This window comes from Notechis scutatus, chromosome 3, assembly GCF_049901735.1.
Source record: "Notechis scutatus isolate UNSWTSFEM ecotype Mainland chromosome 3, rNotScu1.2, whole genome shotgun sequence".
In the NCBI taxonomy this organism is placed as follows: domain Eukaryota; kingdom Metazoa; phylum Chordata; class Lepidosauria; order Squamata; family Elapidae; genus Notechis; species Notechis scutatus.
Genome location: NC_142011.1, coordinates 61,692,575 through 61,717,864, shown reverse-complemented (window position 1 = coordinate 61,717,864; position 25,290 = coordinate 61,692,575). Strand labels below are relative to the sequence as shown.

General features: G+C 35.5%; 1 protein-coding gene across 5 annotated transcripts in view; it reads left to right on the top strand.

Annotated features, from left to right (window-relative positions):
• The window catches only part of BEND5 (BEN domain containing 5), a 904,791-nt gene that overhangs the window by 511,346 nt on the left and 368,155 nt on the right, over positions 1 to 25,290 (top strand). For 4 of the 5 annotated variants that reach the window (XM_026665827.2, XM_026665828.2, XM_026665830.2 and 1 more), the window contains 3 exons: positions 6,645 to 6,793; positions 7,606 to 7,819; positions 14,254 to 14,444. The exons of the other annotated variant lie outside the window; for it this stretch is intronic. In XM_026665827.2, coding sequence (XP_026521612.2) covers positions 6,645 to 6,793; positions 7,606 to 7,819; positions 14,254 to 14,411 — 521 coding nt within the window. In that variant the 3' untranslated portion in view covers positions 14,412 to 14,444. Of the gene's footprint in view, positions 1 to 6,644; positions 6,794 to 7,605; positions 7,820 to 14,253; positions 14,445 to 25,290 lie in introns of those variants that run through there. 5 annotated transcript variants of the gene reach the window in all.

The following is a 25,290-nucleotide window of genomic DNA, read 5'->3' as shown; positions in this document are numbered from 1 at the left end:
ATATTTAGAGTTACTGGTAGAACATAATATGTTACTAATATGAATGACTAACGAGGAAGATAGTCATTTGTATATTTTTGTATATTTTTTCAAAAATATGGATTTAATGTTGTATTATTTTGAAAGCTTTCTGAGTTGTACTTGTGCTTTAAACTTACCTAGTGTGTTTGGATAGAAATCGAAAATAGGAAAGCAAAGTTCCGTCACAATATCCTGATGGCAAATTTAATTGGTTGTTTGGTACAGTGTGGGTAGTCACTGTTCATGGAGACTATTTCCTCTTACTGATCCTTACTTTATTTCCTTCTTTACTTTTCTGACTTAGAAAAACTCAGTTCTTAAAGATAGGGAGGTAAAAAGGGAAGAGGAAGTTGATTTTTATTTACTCCTTCTTTACTTTACCTAGACTGCAAAATGCTATGGAAGTAGAAATGGAAGAAAAGAATGTATTTCCTTTTGTGCCTCTTTGCTACTGACATATTTGTCTTCCTGAATGATAAACCTTTCACAGGCAAGTAGTGAAATAAGAAAGAAAGAGGAGGGATCCTTGATCCAACCGGAGGGGAGAACACAACACACAAAGAAATACTCACCTTTTTTGTGGAATATAGGAACAAAGGAAAGTTATTTAAGCGGAGACATGCCATAGGTCCTTTGAGCCCAAAGCTGGCAACATTGAATAGTAATGGCTCTCCATGTTTTCAGACCAGGATTTTTCCTAAGAGATACTCTGAATTTTGGTGTATCTCTGCCCTCCCCGCAAATCTTGTTGTTGTTTTTTTCTTCTTACCCGGGTAACAGGATTCAGAAGAATAGTCATGCAGATAATTGCATAAATCCTCTTTGTTCCTTAACTTAAATTTGGAGATAAAAATGGGTGACCATCTAGATGATATAATTAGAGAGTAAGCATCAGAGGAAAAGGGCAAGCGAATGAATTGTTACCTGGAAGCCAAGTTATCACTCCTGTTGGGCCAATTGAGCAAAGAAGGAACTTTGAGCAGGTTAAATTGTTAAATTAACAATAGTTTTGTGGCTAAATGCTTTTATTCTAGTTTATTGTAGTATTGAATACTTAATATATTTGTGTTTTTATCATACCCCATTCCTTCCCTTTCAAAATGATACCCATATATACATATGGATAAGTAGATTCTCAAACTTTTAATCAAAATACCCTTTAAAATGTGCCATCCCTATAAGCTAATTGTAAACATTAAAACATGAACATGTTGATGGTTGGCTTCTCAGCGGATGGTTTTTACACAAGTATATATATATGTTATGCGCAGATTACTATTGCTTGTGTAGTATGAGATGGGAAGCTTAAGACATATGTTTACATAGACATTGCAGTCTTCTTTAGCCAGTCCTTTTGATCCTATGTAGGTAAAACGAGTTGGTCCTTCTATAGCAGGGGTGTCAAACTTGCGATAGTACGTAATCATATTGCAACTTTCCCCCCCTTTGCTAAACCAGGGGTGGGCGTGGCCAGCACATGACATCCAGCCTGTGGGCTGCGAGTTTGATATCCCTGTTCCATAGTCAAACTCAAGAGAAACCCTGAATGGCATAGTTGTGCCATTGCTGGAAAGGCAAGGGTAGAGGAAGAAAATTATGCTAAATTGATACTGACCTGTTAAGAATGTTCAGGCTGTTTCCACATTTCAGGTTAACTGGACTGAGCATGGGAACTAAAATATTAGGACAGTGTTCATCACTTTCTTGTTACAGTTATTTATTCATTTAAGAAATTTATGACTATAACAACTGTGTAATGTTTCATCAGCTACAGCATCATAAAGCACAAGTACAAAAGTTGTATTAGAAAGAGGTAGAAAGACTGCACCATACTCTTAAAATGTTCTCAGCTAATTCCATTGTGTCAGACAGTATTACAGGAATGTAATAAAAGCCAAGAGATACTGGACAAAAATACATACTTGGATAGAAAAGAATGATCAAGGAACATTTAAAACCAGAAATATTTCTGTTGGGTATCATACTAGAAAAACATAATAAAGGGACTATATATCTAATATTACAAGTGTTAACAGCAGCCAGAATTGTATTTGCACAACATTGGAAGGGAGATCCCTACAGAAGAGAAGATAATTTAAAAAAAAATACTAGAACGTGCAGAAATTGATAGATTAACACTTGAAATTAAAGAAGGAAGATTTTGAAACATGGGATACATTTTATCAATGGTTAACTAACAGAAACAGAAGTTAGAATATTTAAAATTATAAGAGAAGGATTAATTTTACCATGAGAGTTCATTATGATATATTTATTATCAATGATTTAGTAATAACAATTAAGTATTAATATTATGTGGAGAAAATGTTATTATATGATCACTATCAATGAATATTATTATTACTATGACTATTGCTTAAAATAACTGTAACCAGACAACACCCTGTTTATATAGACATTGAGACTGTTGCTCTTTCTTTATATAGTAAAAATAAAAATAAAATCTATTTAAAAAAGGAATGTAATAGAGTAGCAAGTAGATTGTCACAAGAACATGTCTCTCCTGTTCTTTCCCAATGCGAAAGAGATGACTGCAAAATAGGAATATCATCTTGCTACTGCTCCCTCTTGTGGTTTCATATAATACTTTTTAAAATATGGATATTTCCCATATGTACATTTATATGCATGTATGTATACTATGTGTATGGATGCACCAAAATCCACACCACCACTACCCAATTCCAGTCAAGATGGCAAAGCCAAGTCGTCTTAAGGCCCTTCTTAAAGGCCTTAATAGGTAACAATCTAAGTTCCAGGGAAATGATGTTCCAAAGAGCTGAAGAAGCTTCTTGGATGAGAAGCAAAATGTCTTCAAAGAAAAACAAAGTCCAGTTGCCTCTTGTAAAAGCACCTATGGGAGTTCCAAAGGTTGAGTGCCACAGCGGAAACAGGTTTCTTTATGGGTCCCGTTGATTGACATTCCGTTGTAAACAGGATCCATAACATGCCAGTTCCGTGAGATAAGTAGATATATGGTCCCACAAATATACTTCAGATAATTCAAAATAATATAATTACTTTTACATAAACCAATATTCATGCTAAAAAAATAATGCCATTCCTCTGAATTGTGCCTAAAGGTAAATATCCCTAAATTACATTGAAATCAATAGAATGTAGGGCCTACTGGAATTCACCATCTTGATTGATTAGATTTTAGGTTATTGTTACTTAACTATGATTTAAAAATAGCATTTAAAAGTTTACCTTGCTGTATATCTTAAAATTCCCAGTCTGAGCATTTTGAAATGGCAAAAGCCTTAAGAAAAGCAAGAGAAGAATTACTATTTTTGCTTCTTGATAGGGTCTCTTTATCACCTAAAATACTAAGGCTTGCACTACCAGCTCTAGGATCATAGGCAGACAAAATGCCCTCCATGTTGGCTTCCTTTTCTTTAAGGGAAAAAAAAAAAAAGGGTTATTCACGGTTCAAAGCTATACAGAATTGCCACATGGAGATCTCCTCAGTGCAGGGTGTAATCCATGGCTGATTAGGGAATTCTGGGAAGTCAACCCATCTTCAAGTTACCAAGGTTGAGAAACAGTGAATTAGAAAAAGTTACCAGAAAGAGAAAAAACGTGTGTGTGTGAGGGTCTTTCTATAGATACTTCATCAGTTATGTGGAGCAAAGAATCCTGGAGTAGATAAGGCTTTTCATCTGACTAAATCAACAGGTTTCTTTTGACATGAAATAAATCTGGAGATGCTGAACTATAAGGGAAATTTCATATTTCTTGTCTAATTCCTATGCCAAGAGTTTTACTACTGAAAATAGTAAAACTTTTCACTGAAACAAGGATTTTCCTTCATCTGCATTTGTTGTGCTAAGAAAACACATTTTGTGTTGACTTTTAGAAAACTTCCGTAACTGACATTTTCTGTTTTGCTTATCAAAGTGCAAAAACTACAAAGTGAGAAACTTTTAAAAAGTAAGCATGATGCATGGCAAATTAGGCAAGCAACCCTAATTAGCAAAAAGACAGTAAAAGGAATTGCATGTCTAATTTGAACATGCTGTGCTGTAAATGCAACTCTTAGTAGTTTCTGAAATTACTATGAAGTTCAGCTGCCTAGAAAAGGCTTTGATTATTGAAATGTGAAATATTTTGAGCTTTGGAATAAAATATATTACAAGATCTTTGGCCAAATGCTTCTATCTATTAGGACCTCATGTTTTTGCTGTGGTTCTCTGAATTACTGCAGTAACATTTATTAATTATGGTGTTTTAAAAAGATTTGTAATTCAATATGTATAAATAACTAACATATCAACAAACAGTAGAAAATTTCATTAAAGATACATTTATGTTTAATCTTTTCACTTTCCACACATTAATTTTATTTGACTTTTTGGCTTATATTTTTCATTGTGACTATGTACACTGCTCAAAAAAATAAAGGGAACACTTAAACAACACAATGTAACTCCAAGTCAATCACACTTTTGTGAAATCAAACTGTCCACTTAGGTAGCAACACTGATTGACAATCAATTTCACCTGCTGTTGTGCAAATGGAATAGGCAACAGGTGGAGAGCATAGCAAGACATCCCCAATAAAGGAGTGGTTCTGCAGGTGGTGACCACAGACCACTTCTCAGTTCCTATGCTTTCTGGCTAATGGTTTGGTCACTTTTGAATGCTGGCGGTGCTTTCACTCTAGTGGTTCAGGTAGTGCAGCTCATCCAGGATGGCACATCAATGCGAGCTGTGGCAAGAAGGTTTGCTGTGTCTGTCAGCGTAGTGTCCAGAGCATGGAGGCCAGAGGTAGCCTGACTGCCATTAGGTACCGAGATGAGATCCTCAGACCCCTTGTGAGACCATATGCTGGTGTGGTTGGCCCTGGGTTCCTCCTAATGCAAGATAATGCTAGACCTCATGTGGCTGGAGTGTGTCAGCAGTTCCTGCAAGACGAAGGCATTGATGCTATGGACTGGCCCGCCCGTTCCCCAGACCTGAATCCAATTGAGCACATCTGGGACATGTCTCACTCCATCCACCAACGTCACGTTGCACCACAGACTGTCCAGGAGTTGGGGGATGCTTTAGTCCAGGTGTGGGAGGAGATCCCTCAGGAGACCATCCGCCACCTCATCAGGAGCATGCCCAGGCGTTGTAGGGAGGTCGTACAGGCACGTGGAGGCCACACACACTACTGAGCCTCATTATGACTTGTTTTAAGGACATTACATCAAAGTTGGATCAGCCTGTAGTGTTTTTTTCCACTTTAATTTTGAGTGTAACTCCAAATCCAGACCTCCATGGGTTGCTAAATTTGATTTCCATTGATAATTTTTGTGTGTGATTTTGTTGTCAGCACATTCAACTATGTAATGAACAAAGTATTTAATAAGAATATTTCATTCATTCAGATCTGGGATGTCTTATTTTTGTGTTCCCTTTATTTTTTTGAGCAGTGTATATATACACACACGTACATATACACATACACTGTATGTATGTATGTATGTATGTATGTTAAAGTTAAAGTTAAAGATTCATGCTTTAATAAATCCTATCTGTCTTTAGGATGGACAATCTTTTTTCAGGTTTTGTAATTATGGAATTGATTACTGTCCCAACCTAGCAAAAATCATTGTGAATCCTGTGAACAGGAAGCAAGTTATTTTTGAATTGGCCTATGCCAGTAAAATCATCAGTTTAGAGAAAAGATTTGAATCCATGCAAAAAAGCCCATAAAAATATCTAAATAAATTGAAGATCTCCACAACTGAGTCTCCAATTCAAAAAGTTGATTCGGTTTGGAAATTCAATTGCCAATGTGTTCAATCTTCAGGTTTTTGGTCACTGGGATTGTCTTTGGATATTGACAATTCTTTCCTAGTGTTGATTCTGTCCTTTTCATTTTAAAACACTTAACTAAAAAGTTGGTTACAGATATAACATCTGTGTAATAATATGTAACATCATAATACACCTCTTACTTCTTTCAGTGATCATGAAAGAAATACATCTAAAACAGCTACAACTGTGTATCTCAGTTTGGGTTTAAGTACAAGTGCTGAATTGCTTTGACTCTCACATTCCACTTGTTCATATTTATGTTCCTTTTTTGAAAATTTTATTAAAATACAATCCTTTGAGGGGGAAAAAGGGGTAATACCAGAGACTTTTCTTTTCTAATGGACAAAGAACTTGGGGAAAAAATTGGAATTTTAATGTTATATATGTTGACGGCAGCATATGAGTTTTGCTGATTAGGTAGGTTTCTTGTAATAGAAATGGCTAGTATATTATTATGTAAAAAAGATAAGATTTTATGTGATTACCTTATTTTACTGCACCAAAAGGAGTCAGAAGTCAATGTTCTTTTTCCCCCCTCTACCTAATTTTTTTCTCTTTTCCTTTCCTGTCTTATTTTACCATTATTTTCACTTTTCTTTGTATTTCTTTATTTCATATATTGATAATATTTTAAAACTGGAGAAAAAAGGGGTAATATTTTACTGTCATACTGACTTTGGATTTTAGGTTATATCAGCATTAATCAGTATGAAGTTCTGCATGTGAAATGGACATTACATAATGTATCCTACATTAAATTAAAGATTTGTTCCTCTTTTTAAAATGATATATAGGTCCTGCCCTAGAACTTGAAAAGGTTACACCTGAATCCATTGAACCTGAGCCTGATGTACAGACAGCTTTCAGCGAGGAAGCAAACACGTCAACGTACTACCCAGCTGCTATTCCTGTAATGGACAAATATATTCTTGAGAATGGAAAGGTATTAATATATCCATTGCAAATATTTATATTCTCCCTTTAACAACTAAATGAGAAATACTCGCCAGCAAAATAAATACATGTGAATATATAAATGTATACTATTTTAAAAAGAGAGAAAGGCATTTCTAAGAGTCCTCTAAGCAAAATTAAAATTCAGCTGAGCAATTGTTCAAGGTTATTGTGGTTAGTCATCTTTCCTCTCTCTTCAGGAAACTTTTGCACTTGGGCATTTGATGGTAACAGCCTTGGTGGGGATGGATAAGGGAAAGGCCGAAATATTCAACTGAGAATGCTTCATTGGTGGTGGTTGCTTGCCTGCCTTTCTATATTCATCAAGAAAATTAAAATGAATCTCATAACAGGCATATATATTCCAAAGCAATGCATTTTTATCTGTTCATGACAAAAATGTCAAGTGAATACTTTAGGGACTTTTCTTGAGGTTTTTGCATTTGTTTACCATAAAACTCAAGATTATGCTTTTGATTATATGCTTTGGTTGTGAAAAAGATTCCACATTCTTCTGTAAGCAGGACATAAAGGGAAGAAACATTATCTTCATCCCAGGAGAAGCTTTATAATGATAAAAACCATTTACAACTTGCCCTCTTTATGGGTTTTCATTTCATGTCATTTCATGATTTTGCACATAGAGTAGACAAATCAAATTGTTTTTAATATTTCATACTTTTTCAGTCATTGGATACTATAGATAAGTGTGTTTCCTGTTAAACATTGTTCCTGCTACTTACGAAGGATGAAACAAACTTTCCAGGTAACCACCACCTGTTATTTCACTTTCTACTCCAGGTTCATCTTGGAAGTGGCATCTGGGTAGATGAAGAGAAATGGCACCAGTTGCAAGTAACGCAAGGAGATTCAAAGTATACAAAAAACTTAGCAGTTATGATTTGGGGAACCGATGTTCTTAAAAATAGAAGTGTTACAGGTGTAGCCACTAAGAAAAAGAAAGATGCTGTTCCTAAGCCACCTCTGTCACCTCACAAGTTAAGCATTGTCAGAGGTAGGTTATTTTGATTATGTGAGTGTTCTTCAAACTACATTAAGCAGCAACTGAAGGAATCTTGTTTTCTAATGCAGCTGCTGAAGTGATTAACAGCGTACAGTCCTATGTATTTATATCTTAGGAAGGGAACTACAAGTAGTCCTTGTATTATGACTTCAGTTGGGGCCAGAATTTCCATTGCTAAGTGATGCAGTTATAAAGCACAACATCATGTGAACACAGCTCTTAGCAATGGCAATCCTGGCAGTCCCAGTTGCCTTTGTTAACCAAATCCAACTCGTCATTAGGCAAGAACCCTCCTGATCCAAGACATTTCTGGTTTGGTCCCTCCCAGTTCCAAACCTAGAAGACACTCTTCCCCAGTGATTAAAATATACCTCAACTCCCATTATCAAACACCTATTTGTGACAGAAATTCCAACAGTGGCCTGTTGTCTGTATCCTAACATTCTCCCACCAAAAGCATGTATGTGTTCCTTATGAACTCCATCCCTAGCGCCATTGACATTTTGTTCAGCTGCTAGATACCTTTGACCTTAGGGTATTGCTAAGGAATTCCTGGAAGGTTAGCATTCAAATAAAGCAGCCATCAATAGAGACAAACCACATTTTACATGCTATTAAAAAATAGATAATAAAAAAACTAAAAAAGAGACAAAAAGACCAAAACATACCCTCCCTAGCAATCTACATCCAGATAAGCTGACATTAACACCACACAATCAAGCATAAAACAGTACCATAATCAAGCATCTACCATGGAGAGAGAACATACGGTAACCCATAACCTCCCCATACACACAGTGGCAAGGTAAGATACTGTAGGTGAACAGGGAGCATATCCTATACTCACCAGCATTGATGTTATCTAGTCAGATAACGAAACATCTACAAGCAAACAACCAAGCTCAGAGAACACCAAGGACTCTACGTTCTTATCTGCTCATGATGAAGGAAATGGAAGACAACAAAGGAATGTGAGTGAGAGCTGTTGGGTCATTCGAATGGGGAGAATTAAAAGACAGGAATGAATATTTTAATTATTTAGCAATTTGGAAGAAATAGGATTGCATTCAAAATAAGGCAGGAGTGGAGCTGTGCCATCCCTCTTCCCTAAATGTAATAAAAGCAAACAGCCTATCAGAAAAGATACATTGAACCAAAATGGAAGAACAATAATAATGTCTCTCCCAAAATAAGCCTGATAGGCAGACTGTAATGAGGTGATGAAGTTCAGTGGCCAGCTATACAACTTATGACCACTCCCTTTTCCCCAGCCCCGTATTCTTAAAATGTAGGGTTGTTGTGGTATATTGTCTATAAACATCATAGAAGCAGCAGAAAAAGTTATTGAATCTTCGAAGTGCTTTGAAAGACTGGAGCCATGCAGTTCCCTGCTTGGAATCTGTCTGTGGAGATTCTCAGTCATCCAGGTCATGGTTGCCCCAGAGGTGCTTTTTCAAGAGGCAACTGGACTTTCTGGTTTTTCCTTGAAAACGTTTCGCTTCTTGGATGAGTTGACTTGAATGAGTCAAGTTGCCTCTTGGAAAGCACCTTTGGGACAACCTGCTTGGAATCATATTTGCTTTGAAAGGATGATCAATCAAGGGTTGATTGAATTCTCCAGAGTTTCTCATAGCCCTACTAAAAGAGCAAACAGGTAGGGAAGAGACCATATAACTTTTCTAATCTTACTCTCCTCTGGATAGTAATATTCTTGTTTGACCATACTATCCCCAGAAAAGTTTGCTAGGAGGGGCAGATAGCAGCATCTGCAGTTTTGAGCAAGCAGATTTTTAAAGAAGCCAAGTTTTATGGAGTGGCATTGTGATGCATGCCTTGACACTTTCTTACATACATAAAAATTAGGGTTTGTACTGCAACTTCTATTCTAACTTCTTGCCCTTTTTTGATATCTGCTGCTATCTCTAGATACCTCTGAGTACAGAACAGACAAATAGTGATCACGTTTTACTCTTTTATACCTTTTCCATCTGTTCACCAAGCCTTCCAAGTTGTCTGTTTTTGGCAAATACTGAAGTCTAGTCTTAGTGGTAAATTTTGATCACCACTGGCAAGGTTTATACATATTGCACATAGTACAAAGATTCCAGAATAAACCCACACAGACGGCTCATATTTTGTTATGAAGGGGATTTCAGATATTAAAAACTTGTATCAAAAGCAAAACATGTACACATCTACTGTAGAGAATAAGCAGAAGGAGAATTGTTTTTCTGTTGTTTAAAATTAGAATAAAAACTTTGGACAAAATCATATACATGTGGTATGTTGGAATATAGTAGGTGTATGGTGGAATTTCATGGTGGAAATAAAATGCTCTAATTTACTATGTATAGATTTCAATTATAATGGTTTCAGTCACTCCCTAGTTCAATACTGAAGAAGAATGAGGGCTTCTTTGCCTTAATCAAATTCCTCTTTCCATGTTTTAATTTAAATAACTGTTTTAGTCATCTCTTTCCTTATGTTTTAAATCTCATTAAAAAAAAACTAACACATTTCAAACTGCTCATAAAATTTGTAGCCAAGATAGGTTTTATTCTTTTGATTCTAGAATAGCTTCCATAAAACATCTTAAAAAGATTGTGTTAGGTCTAAATGGGTCTAATATGTCTTTTTGTTTAGTAGTCCCTATTGTGTAGTTTATTCTGAGAAAGTTGTTAAAAAATGTTGGTATACAACCACTGCAGATCTTGTGACTGAAAAATAGTCTTTTATAAAACTTCTGAAAGGTGTGAGAGAAGATGCAAAGGATGTAGAATAGTTAATTGTTACAACTTTAATATGCATTAACAGTGCCATAAAACCCGTTAATTAAGTGACTTTCTATTTTGTTTACCATATGAAGCAATAAATAGTTGCTGAGTGAAAATACTAAAAACAGCAGAAATTGTTTAATCACTTTGGAAACTATTTAGTACTGGTAGTAATTGCACTTTTCACTATAGTTTATACAGTATAACAAAGGCAGTATATATCTAAACAGACTACCGTAGCTTGTATGTTGAGTGCTGAGGAGTTTACAATGAGGCACAGTTTTGTAAACCATATCTCAGAAATGAGACTGTTTACTGTCAATTTGCTTAATGACAGTTAATCGTACTGTTTTAGTTTCTGAGGTTACCTAGTCTTCCCCTTTATAACAGTCACACACAACAATAAACAACCATTTAATTTGGAAGAAGGAACAAACTACTGTACTTCCTAACACATACTTTTTACATGGATGCTATTACCTAATATTATTTTATCTCGGGGCAGTTCCATATTATGAAAGAATTTTTAGACTTGTTATCTGTTAAACATACTGCTATAGATCATATTTTTGTTCTGGAATTCCACTTTGTCTACCACCATATTATTATTTATATTTTAAAAGTGTATTTTATAAAGTGGTGAGACAAGTAGAAACCTACAAAACAGTATGTTTCATGGATGGTAACATTGAGGTAGGAAGTCCATAGATTTTTCTCTGTCATTTATTCATGTTACCATGACTCTGACTGAGTGGAAATGTCTGCTCGAATAAGCATAAATAAAGATGTGTTTTTAAAAAAGCCAGAGAATGCCTTTTAAGGAATTTTCTTTTCTTTTCTTTTTAATATAAATTTTATTTGGGTTTTCACAAAAAAAACAACCATAATACAAATAAAACATATTTTTTTGAGAATAGCATGATTATGGGCTATCACTTCTTCATACAGACACAAACTCAATTTCATGTTCATCTTTGTGTTCTATTCAATGTCTTACTACTGTTTAACATTTTCTACATAGTTTTTCCCCTCCTTTGATTTTCTCAACTTTATTTTTAATTATCTCATATCTCAATTCATATCATTATATTTGTACTTTTGTCTGTCCTGTTTCAATTTCATATTATCTTTTCTCATTAAACAAATTTTCCCCTGTAGTTACTAATTGGAGTATGACACCTTTATATCTTTTAATTTTGTCCATTCAGCTCTTATTTAAACTTCAATTTATACCTTTAAGATTATAACATTCAATATAATACATAACTTCCAATCGGATTCTGCTTGGTACGTTCTTAAAATACACACTATATTCTTAAAAGTTATAAAGATATATATATATATATATATATATATATATATATATATATATATATATATATATATATATGTATGTTTTCTTAAGTTTTCGGTATTACATGTATGGTGTTCGCTTGGTTAGGGTATTTTCCCATCATTGTAGTTGTTCTTTAAAAGAACAACATAACGGAAAAACCAACTACCAACACCATACATATACATACATACATACATACATACATACATACATACATATATATATATATATATATATATATATATATATATATATATATATATATATATATATATATATATATATAAACACTCATTCCATTCCAATTCAATTCTATCATTAATATTCATTAAAATGTTAACATCTTTTTCTTTTCAATTGAATATCATACTTCCTTGTGAACACTTATAAACTTTCCATAATTAATTCTTTTTTTTCCATATTTCTCTTCACTTATAATCATTATTAATAATTAAAATGTTCCTATCCTTTCCTAATTTCATTTTCTCATTCACTTTCTTTCATTTATTTATTAACAAACATTCCACTATATTACAATAAATATTTTATCCATCATTTTAGTCATCATATTTTCTGAAATTATTTCTATTTCTAATATAACAATACTATCTTATGTACCTTTGCAGAATCCCTTTTTGAATTAAATTTTCACCCATTATCTCTAAACAGGCTTATACTTTCAATCCTTATACCTTTTCCCTGTTTCTCTATATCTTGTTTCTGTCTTTTATAATGTCTTTTCCTTTCCTTCTTACCCCTCTTCTCCTCCCTCCCCTTTTTACCCCCTTGTCTCTCTACTTCTAATTCTCTTTTGTAATCCCCTCTTCTGTTGCTTTCTAATATTGTAATTATTTTTCAAACTATTCTTTTTTTTTTTGGTTGTTTTTTCAAATCTTAAACTTTTTGCTCTCTTTCCCCCCCTTTCCTTTTTTTTCTCCCCACATAAAATTACTTGATCATTAAAGATGGCTTCTTCTTTGTCCAGATCTTCTTGTTCTACAAGCGTTTCTTCTTGTTTCTCATAGTTGCAGATCTCCATTTCTAAGAATTGAAATATGAAGCCAAAAGAACCTCTCCCTTCTTGTGCATCTTCTTTCTGTTTTTTAAGTTCCATTTTCAGTTCTTCTAAAAGTGATGCCATTTTAAACACTTTTAAACAACCACCTGATTGATTTTAGTCATTTAAATGCAATAGCCAAAAATCCCAAAATCACCAAGTAATCTAAATAATCCAAAGCTGTTTCTTCTTGCTTCTTTTTTCCACTTTCTCTTCCTGGGGTTCTATTATTTTGTTACAAAGTTTCAGTTGGAATGTATCTTTTAGGAATCTTGTTAAAGTTTCACTATAAATTCCTTTTAGTTCCAGGCAGTCTCCTCCCTTCCAGATCCTGCCCTTTTGTTCTTTTTCTCTCCTTTCCTGCTTTTAAAAGTTTTTAAATATCCAAAATTCTTTATTATCCCTTTGACATTTTATTTTCAGCTTAAATGCCTATTAATGTCAAAGTGGATTTTTGTCAATTTTTTACTTAAGTCTCTTAGCTGTCAGTATAAGGAAGGGAGGAAAAAAAAAAGCCAAATTCTTTCCCTTCCCTCTCTCCTTCGCCGCTTCAAAGTCTTATTTGGGAACAATGTTATTTTTATAGTTTAAATTCCAGGGTACCTTACGTTGTTGCTTTTTCAGTTTAACCCGGTCAACCAAAACTTTCTCTTCTTATCTTCCTCCTGCACTTTCTTTTCCAGTCGAGTTCTTCTTTGAGGTGACCATTTCTGACCACCACTGCAACCGCCTTCGGGAAAGGGAGTAATAGCCAGCTGGGGAGGAGAGATGGCAGTCTCGCCCCTCTTCACCACCTCTATGGGGTGGCTTAGCCCCGAAACCAGCCGGCTTGGGGCGCTCCGGCGGTGAGCACAGATCAAAACCACGCACTATCGTGGATTTCGGTCTGTCGCCGAAGGAGCTCAAACCGGAAGTCCAGGGATTTTCAATGCTCTTACAAAAGTATATTTACTCAAAATTAAATTACAGGCTTTTTTTTTTCTTGGACTGAGGGACATGGCCATTTCAGAGTGAATGGCTTATTAAATGTCTACCAAAGACATCTTAAAAATACTAGTGTGAATGTAGTGTATCAGTCCTAGGTGTCGGAGAGTAATTTTCAGATCACTGCTATATGTGGGTTCTTGTTCACTTTTTAATTATTTCAATGAATTGCTGCATTCATCCTATGTGTGACATATCCCTTGCTTAAGAGTTTTTGCTATACTTTAAATATCTTGAAGTTTTATTCTAAATGTCATATTTCCTTTTTTTTTAGAATGTTTGTATGACAGAATAGCACAAGAAACTCTGGATGAAACAGAAATTGCACAGAGACTCTCCAAAGTCAACAAGTATATTTGTGAAAAAATCATGGATATCAATAAATCATGTAAAAATGAAGAAAGGAGAGAAGCAAAATATAATTTGCAATAAATTTTGAATTTTTAATAAAGTGTTAGTGTTTTACTCTGGTGGTGGTTGTCTTGATTTTGTGTGTTCATGATGGGGGAAATTGACTTTTAGTGTGAATTGTATTATAAAATACTGGAATATTTTAAAATAATACTACAAAACTACTCATCTGCTTAAACTTGCAATGCATATTTAATTGTAACTTAACATTACATTTGTTAGTTGTAGCAAGAAAACTATTAGTCCATAGCAGCTCATTTTATTAAGCTCTACTCTGTTGCTGTTCTTAAAAAGTATGACGGTTCTTTTGTAGACTACAGTTAAACCCAATGGAATATAGTTCATGTAGTTAATATTTTGTAAACAGCATTTTTAGTAGGAAACACTTTTGAACGTGGGACTTCTTACCTTTTAATATTTAAAGAAACTTGTATTTCTTACACTTTTCTGGAAATTTTTTCTTCGGTTTAGTGTAGCTTCTGTTAAAATCAATGTGTATGTTCAGATCACCTGTGATCCAGATTGTGCCCAGTGTCACACTTTTGAGTTCAAAAACAGACAATTTTAGTTACAAAATACCGTGAGTTGTGGTTCTGCATAGCATGCATGTTAAGTTAACCCTGGAGAGCATATATTCTCTTGATACTTCTGTTTCTTTGGAGAAGGCATAATGTAGCATAACAGGAAAATGGAATAACTTAATTTTCCATGAAATAGTCATGCAGTTTTAAAGTGTATACAAAGATCCTGTCTATTGAAATAGAGATGTTGCAGTTTTCCTTCAGAATTTGGTATGAATGGATGATTCTGTGAAGTTAAACCATAATGATTATATATCTCATCTATAAAAGAAAACAGGAGTTAGGGGAAAATAACCTCAATGCATGTACTTTTTTTTTTGCATTGTTCCTTTTAATCACAGTTCTATATGATTCTAAATATTATTGAAAGTAGCACCAACTTAGAACAAAAAAATTGAACATGTTCTTTTTAGGTGCTAAATATTAAACTCACTAGTTCTTTAATAGTTTTTTTCTTTAATTATGATTTTTCTATGAATGTATTAATTTTAAGTTTAAAAAGTACATTATTCCATATCTATGTTGCTGAAAGTCTGCATATTTATGTCAGTTCTTAGGTATAATTACAGTTATATTTATTTATATGCCACATTTATTTTTACAAATAACTCAAGCCGGCGAACATATCTAACATACCTTCTTCCTATTTTCCCACAACAACCCTGTGAGGGCTGAGAGGGAATGATTAGCCCAAGGTCACCAAACTGGCTTCTATGGGTGAGGCAGGACTTGAACTCACGGTCTCCCACTTTCTAGACTGGTGTCAAACGGACTCTCTAGAATAACAATTTGACAATCCTGGCAAATGAAAAACTTGAAAGATTAGAAAAACCTATTTTTGTGCGAATCGAACAGTTCATAAGCACTGGTAGCTGAATTAGCTTGACTAAAATTATCTTAAGAATATTTAAGAATGAAATAAGATTGTAGCTGATCGTAGGTGATTTTTTTTTTAAAGAAAACTGTTGTGCCAGTTTAGGGTGTCATGCCTGCAATGGGGCATTTGAAATTGAAATAGCTGCAGAACTGGGTAGGGAGATCTAAACCAGGCATGTCCATCCCATGGGCCATGGGACAGCTAGTAATGTGGCTCTGCAAGATTGTAAACTTTTAACATGTATTCTCATGCATTAACAAATCTCATGATCTTACAGTTGAGGAACAGAAAGGTTGACTTCTAAGGTGTAAGAGGGTTTCCTTGATTTTGTTTGTGTGTTATGCAAACAGGCGTTAGGGATCATCTGTTAAACCATGATTAGACAAGTGTTAGGCTTGGGTGTAAAGATGACCCATTTTAAATGTCTAGGGAGATTCTCAGTCATCCACATCATGGTTATCCCAAAGGGGCTTTTCCAAACCAAGAAAGTCCAGTTGCCTTTTAGAAAAGCACGTTTGGAGTAACCCATTTTACTTTCATCAACAAGGAAGAAGTTTCCTGTAAATGCCTTTTTCAAAATAAAATCATAAATATTCTGAATTCTTTTTATTAACAGATCAAGGGTAAGATTTGAAAAAATTATACAGCGCTAGTCTAAAGATGTGAAGGAAAATATATTCTGATATATTCTGAGTAATTATTTCTTATCTTTGGAGAAAAGACATTTTGTTGGAGAAATATTCTGATTCGTTGTAGTTAACCTTTGGTATAATGTGTAATATTCACTGCCTAATGCATATTATATTGCTATGGAGATTGGGGGAAAGGGATATAAAGCGATACAAGAAAGGTATTAGTTAATTACCAGTTGAATGAGCATCTCTGCAAAAAAGGGCAGATTTTGTTATTTTCCTATGCAAAAAAATCATTTAAATAAACACGACTGATATATCAGTCGTGTTTATTTAAATACGATTTTTTTTTTGCATAGAAAAAAATTGTTTTAGGTTTTTAATAAACAAAGGAAATTCCACTTGTAGGATAGTGGAGTACAGTTGGATAGCTAGCATTTGGATTGTCTTTCAAGTGGAACAGCCTCGATGTCAGAATTTAATTTTAGAATGAATCCAATTTAAATTTAGCAAAAATGATGCTATTCTGGATCTGGCTAATATGCTTATAGTCTTTAAAAAAATGTCTAACCTGATTCAACTCTATGAGGTAGGAATTAAGATGATGCAGACATTTGCAGCAATTACCCCTATTGTCTTACCATGCTGTGTGAATCCAGCTAAATGGGACTTTTTTTTCAACCAACTCATGTTTAGCTAAATCAGTTTCACAAAATATGTTATTAGAAGAATTAGAAGAACTTTATTGTCATTGTACAAGTACAACGAAACTGTGGATGCACCCCACCAACTGTTCGCAATACAATAAAACCAAAGCACTTAAAAATGAAGATAAGAAAAATAGAGTACCCACGTCTCCATTTGCAATTTGAGAGTACAATATCTATGAATATACACAAAATATACATCCAACACTAGTCTAGGTTTCAGATACTGTGATATGAATAATATCTGGATTTTATATTTCTGGAATAGGAAAATTGGCATGTCTGTTTCTGTATTGCCAGCAGCATCCCCAAAAGGGATATAAAAACCAAGATGCCAGTCATAACTGACTAAAGTTTCAATCCTTTGAATTTATGTGTGGTGTTGATGCATGTGAAGGGGGGGGCGCAGAGGCTTCACCTGTGTAGTTGCAACTTGAATTTGACACCTCCCCCAAATAACCCATTTATCACAGGAACCCTAGATATGATATAAACAAATGCAATGTTCACCAGAGTTCAAAATATTTAGAAGTTGGAATCTTTTTGCATTTAATACTGTTGCCCATTCTCTGTTTGATGTTGTCTTTTTTTTTAAAGCTTCCTCTTTTTGTCTGATCTTCTATATGATAAAATGTTCTGGAAAGTTCATGCTAGCACTTCTAGTCCCTTTTGATAGAAGCCAAGGTGACATACTTTGATGTTGCTGATTTATGTAAAACAGGCAGATGAACAAAACAGATAACAAAACAATGATAAGCATCATATAGATCAGGGATGTCAAACTCCCGGCCCATGGGCCGGATGCGTCATGCGCTGGCCATGGCCACGCCCGGTTTTAGCAAAGGAGAAAAAAGTCCCGATACGTCACGTGATGCTGCCATGACGACGTGAGTTTGACACCCCTGATATAGATGGTAAAGATGTTACAGTGCAAGCGAACTGCATACTAAGTCGGGCTGAATGAAACAAAACATTGTAATATTCTGAGTTTTGCTCATATGTACCAGATTAACTAATCTTTGGCTTAGTTTTATCAATACTAATTTACATATAGTAATCTCTTCCCTAAGAAAAATCCCATAGATCCATTGAAGAATAGATGGAAGAAAAGAAGGCAGTGTATTTAAGAAGTAGCTACTCTCCAATTCAAAGTGTTTTAATCAGAAAATGTTGAAAACTAGTGCATGACATCCTAGTGTCATAGTTACAGTTTGGCCTAAAAGCCTGAGCCCACGATTGTGTGAATGGTTAGCGTGGGTGTGAGGATACCATACCAGCACACCAGGAAATGAAGAGGGAAACTGTTGCTACTGCGCTGGATGAAAAAAAGGAAAAAGAAATGTCATGAAAAAAATGGCTCCTTTTAGCATGCCTCTGATTTTCATGGGCTTAAGTGATAAAATCTTAACATAAATCAACCCAATTTTATTGATACCATTTTTTCATCATAATGGTACGGAGGAATTTGGAGCAATAATTCACAGAATATAGAGGCAATAAAAATGTTATGAAGAGCAATTATTGCATACTTCATGCTCAGTAGCTAATTTTTAAATTTTACCCTCTCCAATATTTCAAAAGGCTTTTTGCCTCCAGGCTTTCCAATAGGAAGAAAAATTACCTGGATTTTAAAACTAGAATAATTACTCAAAATAAATTACATGGCTCTTACCGGCTTCACTCTATTCATATATAGATGCAAGGTTCTTTTTTATTTGCTTTTGAATTGGTTTTCTTTTTTGCTTCATCAAATCTATTTTTCTTGCTACTACACTGAGTATATAATAAAGAAAGGCTGCTGCAGTGACATTCTTCCAATGCGGGTGTCACTGTGCAATTGAAAACAAGACAAATACCCTTCTATCTTTGAGGCGAATTTACAGATTTTGTACAAGGAAGCTATTTTCATGTATGCGGATTACCTGGAGCTAAAACTGCTATGTAACAAAATTCAAAGGGAACATTGCACCATCATTTATATCAAGGAATGGCAAGTCTCACCTGAAGGCCACACTTTGTTTTAAACATATACATTGGCTTCTAGAGGTCTGGGGCAGTATCCAGTAATGTGTTTTGCTTCTTGTGGTGTTGCAGGGCATCTTAAAATGCAAAATAAGAATGTTAAATCCTGGAAATCCATAACACATCTATTTTGTTGCTTTTGGAGATCAAATTTCAGCAGTGTGAAAACTGATCGATATCGCTGCAGAAATGTGCAGGGTAGGTAGACAACACAAATGCTGATGATTTCCAGCAATGGCCAAATTTGTGAGAAAACTGAGCAATCGAGGGAAATTAATATGTGATTTTGCCAAACTTCTGTCTCTCCAGGACTTTGAGATGAGAAACATCTGGTCCTTCATTAGTTCTAGATTATTCAAGTTAAAGGTAGTCCTCATTTAATTATGGTTAATGAGACCAGAAAATGCAATGTCACGTGACTCCATCACTTAGTGATGGCAGTTCCGGTAGTCCCCAGTTACTGTTAAATAAATCACTGTGGATCTCATGTGACTGGCTTCCAACTTCCTGCTGGCTTCCCCATTGATTTTGCTTGTGAGAAGCAAGCAGGGAAACTCACAGATTGCAGTCATCTGACTGACCATGGGAGCCTATGACTCTCAAATATCCAGGCCAGTGCTCAGTAGATAACAGATAATCAGAGTTGGAAGAGACCTTGTAAGTCATCTAGTCCAACCCCCGCCCAAGCGGGAGACCCTACACCATTTCTGACAAATGGCAGTCAAATCTCTTCTTGAAAGTCTCAAGTGATGGCACTCCCACAACTTCTGAGGGCAAGCTGTTCATTTGGTTGATTGTTGTCACTGTCAGAAAGTTTCTCCTTATTTCCAGGTTAAATCTCTCCTTGTTCAGTATCCATTATTCCTTGTCTGGCCTACAGGCGCTTTAGAAAATAGCTTGACCCCTTCCTCCCTGTGGCAGCCCCTCAAATATTGGAAGACCGCTATCATGTCTCCCTTGGTCCTTCTCTTTACTAGACTAGCCAAGCCCAGTTCCTGCAACCGTTCGTTGTATGTTTTAGCCTCCAGTCCCCTAATCATCCTGGTTGCTCTTCTCTGTACTTTTTCTAGAGTCTCAACATCTTTTTTATAATATGGTGAACAAAACTGGATGCAGTATTCTAGGTGTGGTCTTACTAAGGCTTTATAGGGTGGTATTAGTACTTCCCTTGATCTTGATTGTATCCCTCTGTTAATACAACTTAGGATTGCATTAGTTTTTTTGGTTGCTGCTTCACACTGCTGGCTCATATTTAGCTGGTTGTCCACTAAGACTCCAAAATCCCTCTCACAGTTACTGCTATTGAGCCTGGTTTCACCCAGTTTATATGTGTACTTTTGTTTTTTCTTGCCTAAGTGTAGGACTTTACTTTTCTATACATTGAATTTCATTTTGTTAGATATGGCCCAGTGTTCTAGTCTGTCAAGATCCATCTGGATCTTGAGCTTATCTTCTTGGGTGTTAGCTATTCTTGCCAGCTTAGTATCATCTGCAAATTTGGTAAGTTCCCCTTCTATTCCCTCATCTAAGTTGTTAATGAAGATATTGAAGAGTATTGAGCCTAAGACAGAACCTTGTGGCACCCCACTGCTTATTTCACTCCATGTAGACTTAGACCCATTAAGGACTACTCGTTGAGTATGGTTTGCCAGCCAGTTGCGAATCCATCTAGTGGTGGGGCTATCTATTCCACTTTTTTCTAGCTTACTAAGAAGTAGGTTGTGGTCTACTTTGTCGAATGCCTTGCTGAAATCTAAATATATTATGTCCACAGTATTTTGCTGGTCTACTAATTTAGTCACTGTGTTGAAGAATGAAATCACAATCACATGACTGTGGATGCTACAACAACTGGAATTTTGAGCACTGGCCATAAATACCACTTGTTCAGTGCTATTATAATAAGTTCAGCCACTGAATGAGTGGTCCTTAACAAAAGGCCAATTCCATATTAGAACCAAATAAACATTTGAGGACAAATCTTTACAAATATATTCAAAGTTTTGGGGAAAGAATAACCAGAAGTTATTGTGGAGCTTATTTTGGGGCTGTAATGAAGGAAGAAACATGTAACCCATAGAATCCTTGTAATGGTTATATTACTTAATCTAGTCCAAACTTCATCATGCTAGTTGGGAGTTGGCTATTTGCAGCAAGAAGCAAATAATAAAGCATGGTTTAAGAACATGTGGTATAATGATCCTGCTGAGGATGCAAAAGTCTGAATTTTTACAATACTTGGGTAAAATGGGGATCAGGGGAATTTTATTTGTAATGTCTGGAGTTCTATGATGGAAGAAAAGCTTAATGAAAAATTAAAGTTAAACCTCTTTCCTCAATATATTTTCTGTATACTTAACAGTCTTTGTGATCTAAACTCCTTTGATTGCTGTTATAATTTTTGGAGTCCATCAATGGATATTTGGCCTGATTGTGACTTATTTTGATGCAATAGACTTTCTACCTCTGAAAAAAATTGTGATATTAAAATGGTAAGGAGAATTTCAGTTAGAAAATATTTGCTAAAATAGTAAGGGGCACATCTGATACATTATGCAGAAAGATAAGGGAAGCTCAAAGTATAAAACATAAACTTATAATCCTTTCTTATACTGTCTGCCCTTAGAGAGTATTGAGTGATGTCAAAGAAGATTCCTTCATCTCCTCTCTAAAGATTGACTGTTAATTAATGTAGTAATTTATAAACATTGTGAAACCACCGTCTCAGCTTGTCCCTATCTGTAAGGACATCAAGAAAATTAATTATGAGTGCTGCTTTTTGAAATGTAATTAATGTCCCTTTGCTAGATGCCTGATTATGAATTTTCCTTTAATTTGTAACTTGTTGCCTTCTTTTGAAGATGATATTGCGGGTTCATTGTGATCTTTGTGCTTCATATAAATGGAGATGTGCCTTCAAACAGCCACCACTGAGAATTTTGTGTAACTAAGAAATGTTTTAGTGAGAAGCACACCCTACACTGAGTATGTTCCTAGACACGTCTTCTGTTTTCCCTTCAGTTCTTTTTTGAAAGCCAATACAATAGCACTGTTGGGAAGCTGTGGAAAACTTCATCATTTTCAGTTTTTATTTGCTTTTGTTTCCTTCCACTGATCATGTAAAAAAAATTGTATTATCATCTTTGTTGTTCACCCACACTGGGGCACATTCATGTGTTTTGCCATTAGGTCTTTGGACTAGGACATTCTAAGCATACTTTTGAAAGTTCAAATTAGAGCAACAACTACTGCCAAATTGATAGCCATTCATAGTGTCTCCTTTGTCTACTTCCTGAGCTCCGCCTACTTCCAAAATGCATGAAACAGGCTGGAGAGAACCCATCTTCTGGTGTTTGGGTCCTCCTTTGGAAAAACTCACACTTGATCCATGTGTATAAAAATGCCCTTCCCTTTGTCTATTACTTGTTTCCTAACCACAGGTACTTCTTGACTAAAGACTACAACTGGGACTAGGTAATTCATTGTTATGTGGTGCAATTGTTAAGCGAGGCACCCAATTTTATGACCTTTTTTTTGCTGGGGTGGTTGTGATGACGCGATCACAATTTGCAATCTTTTCTGCCAGCTTCCCCTTGACTTGGCTTTATCAAAAAGCAGCTGGCAAGTTTGCAAATCACAATTGTCCAACCGTGGGATGTTGCAGCAACTGTAAATATGAGACAGTTGCCAAATGTCTGGTTGCATGAGGACCAGTTCAAAGTCACTTTTTTCAGTGCTGTTGTATCTTTGAACAGTCACTAAATGAATAGTTGTACGTTGATGACTACATCAGTGGTGGGATTCATTTTTTTTTACTACCGGTTCTGTGGGCGTGGCTTGGTGGGTGTGGCAGAGGAAGGATACTGTAAAATCTCCAGTCAGAGGTGGTATTTGCTGGTTCTCCGAACTATTCAAAATTTCCGCTACCAGTTCTCCAGAACTGGTCAGAACCTGCTGAATACCACCTCTGGACTACATGCATTCTAGATCAAGGGTCACCAACCTTTTGGACCACAGGGACCACCAAACTCATAATTTTAAATTCCACAGACCAGAGACCCTGGGAAAATCCCCAAAAACGTCTACAGGAAAATTCTCCACACTGTTTTCCTACCGATCGATCATTCTTTATTTGGAACCGCAGGATACCATCTCCAGCTCCATTCTCAGGTGGAGAGTGAAAGAGAGACTTTTGGCTTCATGCAAGGAAAGCAGCAGAAGCAGCAGAAGTCTTTCTTTCTCTTCCCCAATCTCCTCCGGAAATGAGTCTTTGTGAGATTTGTTGCGCCAGCGCAGCCTCTTGGAGCAGGATGCCTTGCAGTGTCCCATAGCCTCATTTCTGGTGGAGTTTGGGGGGAAGAAAGAAAGACTTTTGCTGCTTTCCTTGTGTGCAGCTAAAAGCAGAAGAAAAAAGAAGTGGAAAGAAGCAGCCCAGTGGCCAGGTGAGGCACGTGGGGCGAGTGGGGCAAGTTCCACCCCTCCGCCCTTTCCCCCTTCCTCTCACTACCTTGTGTTGTTCACAATGCAAGCGACGCAAGCCTTGTGTTCCCGCGGGCCATGTGGGTGGCGCAGCCTTGTGTTCCCTCACAGCCTGGATTAATTGCTTTGGGGGGCGGTGCTTTGGGGGTTTCTCTGTGGACCACCAAAATTTTCTCACAGACCACCAGTGGTCCCTGGCCCACTGGTTGGCAACCACTGTTCTAAATGATTTCAGTATCTCATTTTTAAGTATTTTATTATATTTAATATGTCTAGTGTACAGGTAGTCTTATCACTGGAGTTCAGCCTGGAATTAGGGTTGTAAGTCATTACAGTCCTTAAGCAGGTCTCCATGTGACTGGATCTAAATTTATGATACATATTTTTTTTGCAGCAGTTGTTAAAGTAAACAACTGGAACTTTCCTGGGACTAAATCTTGGAAACCAGCAAAAAGCATCACAAATTGTGGACACGTGATTGAGGGACACTGTAAAAACTATAATAATGAGTCAGCTGACAAGCATACAAAATACAATCACTTGACCACTGGGGGGGGGGGCATCCTAACTTAAAAACTGGGTCATAAGTAGCTTTGGGGGGGGGGGTCCATTGTAACATCAACGGTCCCTAAAAGACAGCTTGTAAATCATAAGTCAAATACTTCCTGTACAAACAGTAATAATTGAATATGAAGTTACTGATTTCATTCCAGACTATTCAGTATTATACAATATACTTAATAGATCGCTAAATACTAAAAATAAAAGAGAAAAGAGAAAAAAAAGCCTAAAATAAAGTAATAGTTTATTACAGATGCTTTTATGCCTTTTGAGTTTTCAATACACTGAGCATCTCACTACATCAACTTAATACATAATAAAACTATCATATATATCATATCTAAAAATAGTAACTTAATTAGATAGTCATAATATTTATAATATAACCAAGGTGCCATATATTATCAGAACCTATCTTATTCTTTTGGACAATTTTGAAATAGCTTTGAGAAGATCAGTTCACTAAAAAATTACAGAATTATTTGCTCTTATGGGAAATATTACTGCTAATAGAATACAAAAAGGCTATGGATACTTAAAACAATATATGTTGGATATAGAAAGGCAATTAGATTTTTAGGCTGCTCCAAGAGGAGTTACCAATCTTATTTTAGACCAGCAACTTATCTAAATCAAATAACTATTCCCAAATTTAGAAGACCACTGACCTTAGTTTGTTTTATTAAACTCCCATTAGCATAATAAATGGAAACTATAGGAAAAAAAATTTTATTGTTTGTAAAAATTGCCATCAATTACATTGATCATTGGTTGTTTACTGTTTTTATTAATTTATTATTACCATTTTTAAATATTAAAAAAATCCCTTCATATCCTTATGCATGGTATGCATCTTTCTCAGTTCAGTTTCCCTACCAGAACCCTGAGAATTTAATGGTTCTGTGCAGGATCTTAACACAGTTACATTTATCAACCCCAATGTCTTCTATTCCTTGTTTACTACCCCAATGTCTGATTGATTGGCCAGTACCTACCTGTCCATCTGGATCTGGTGGTCAATCCTACTGCATCTTAGCCTTA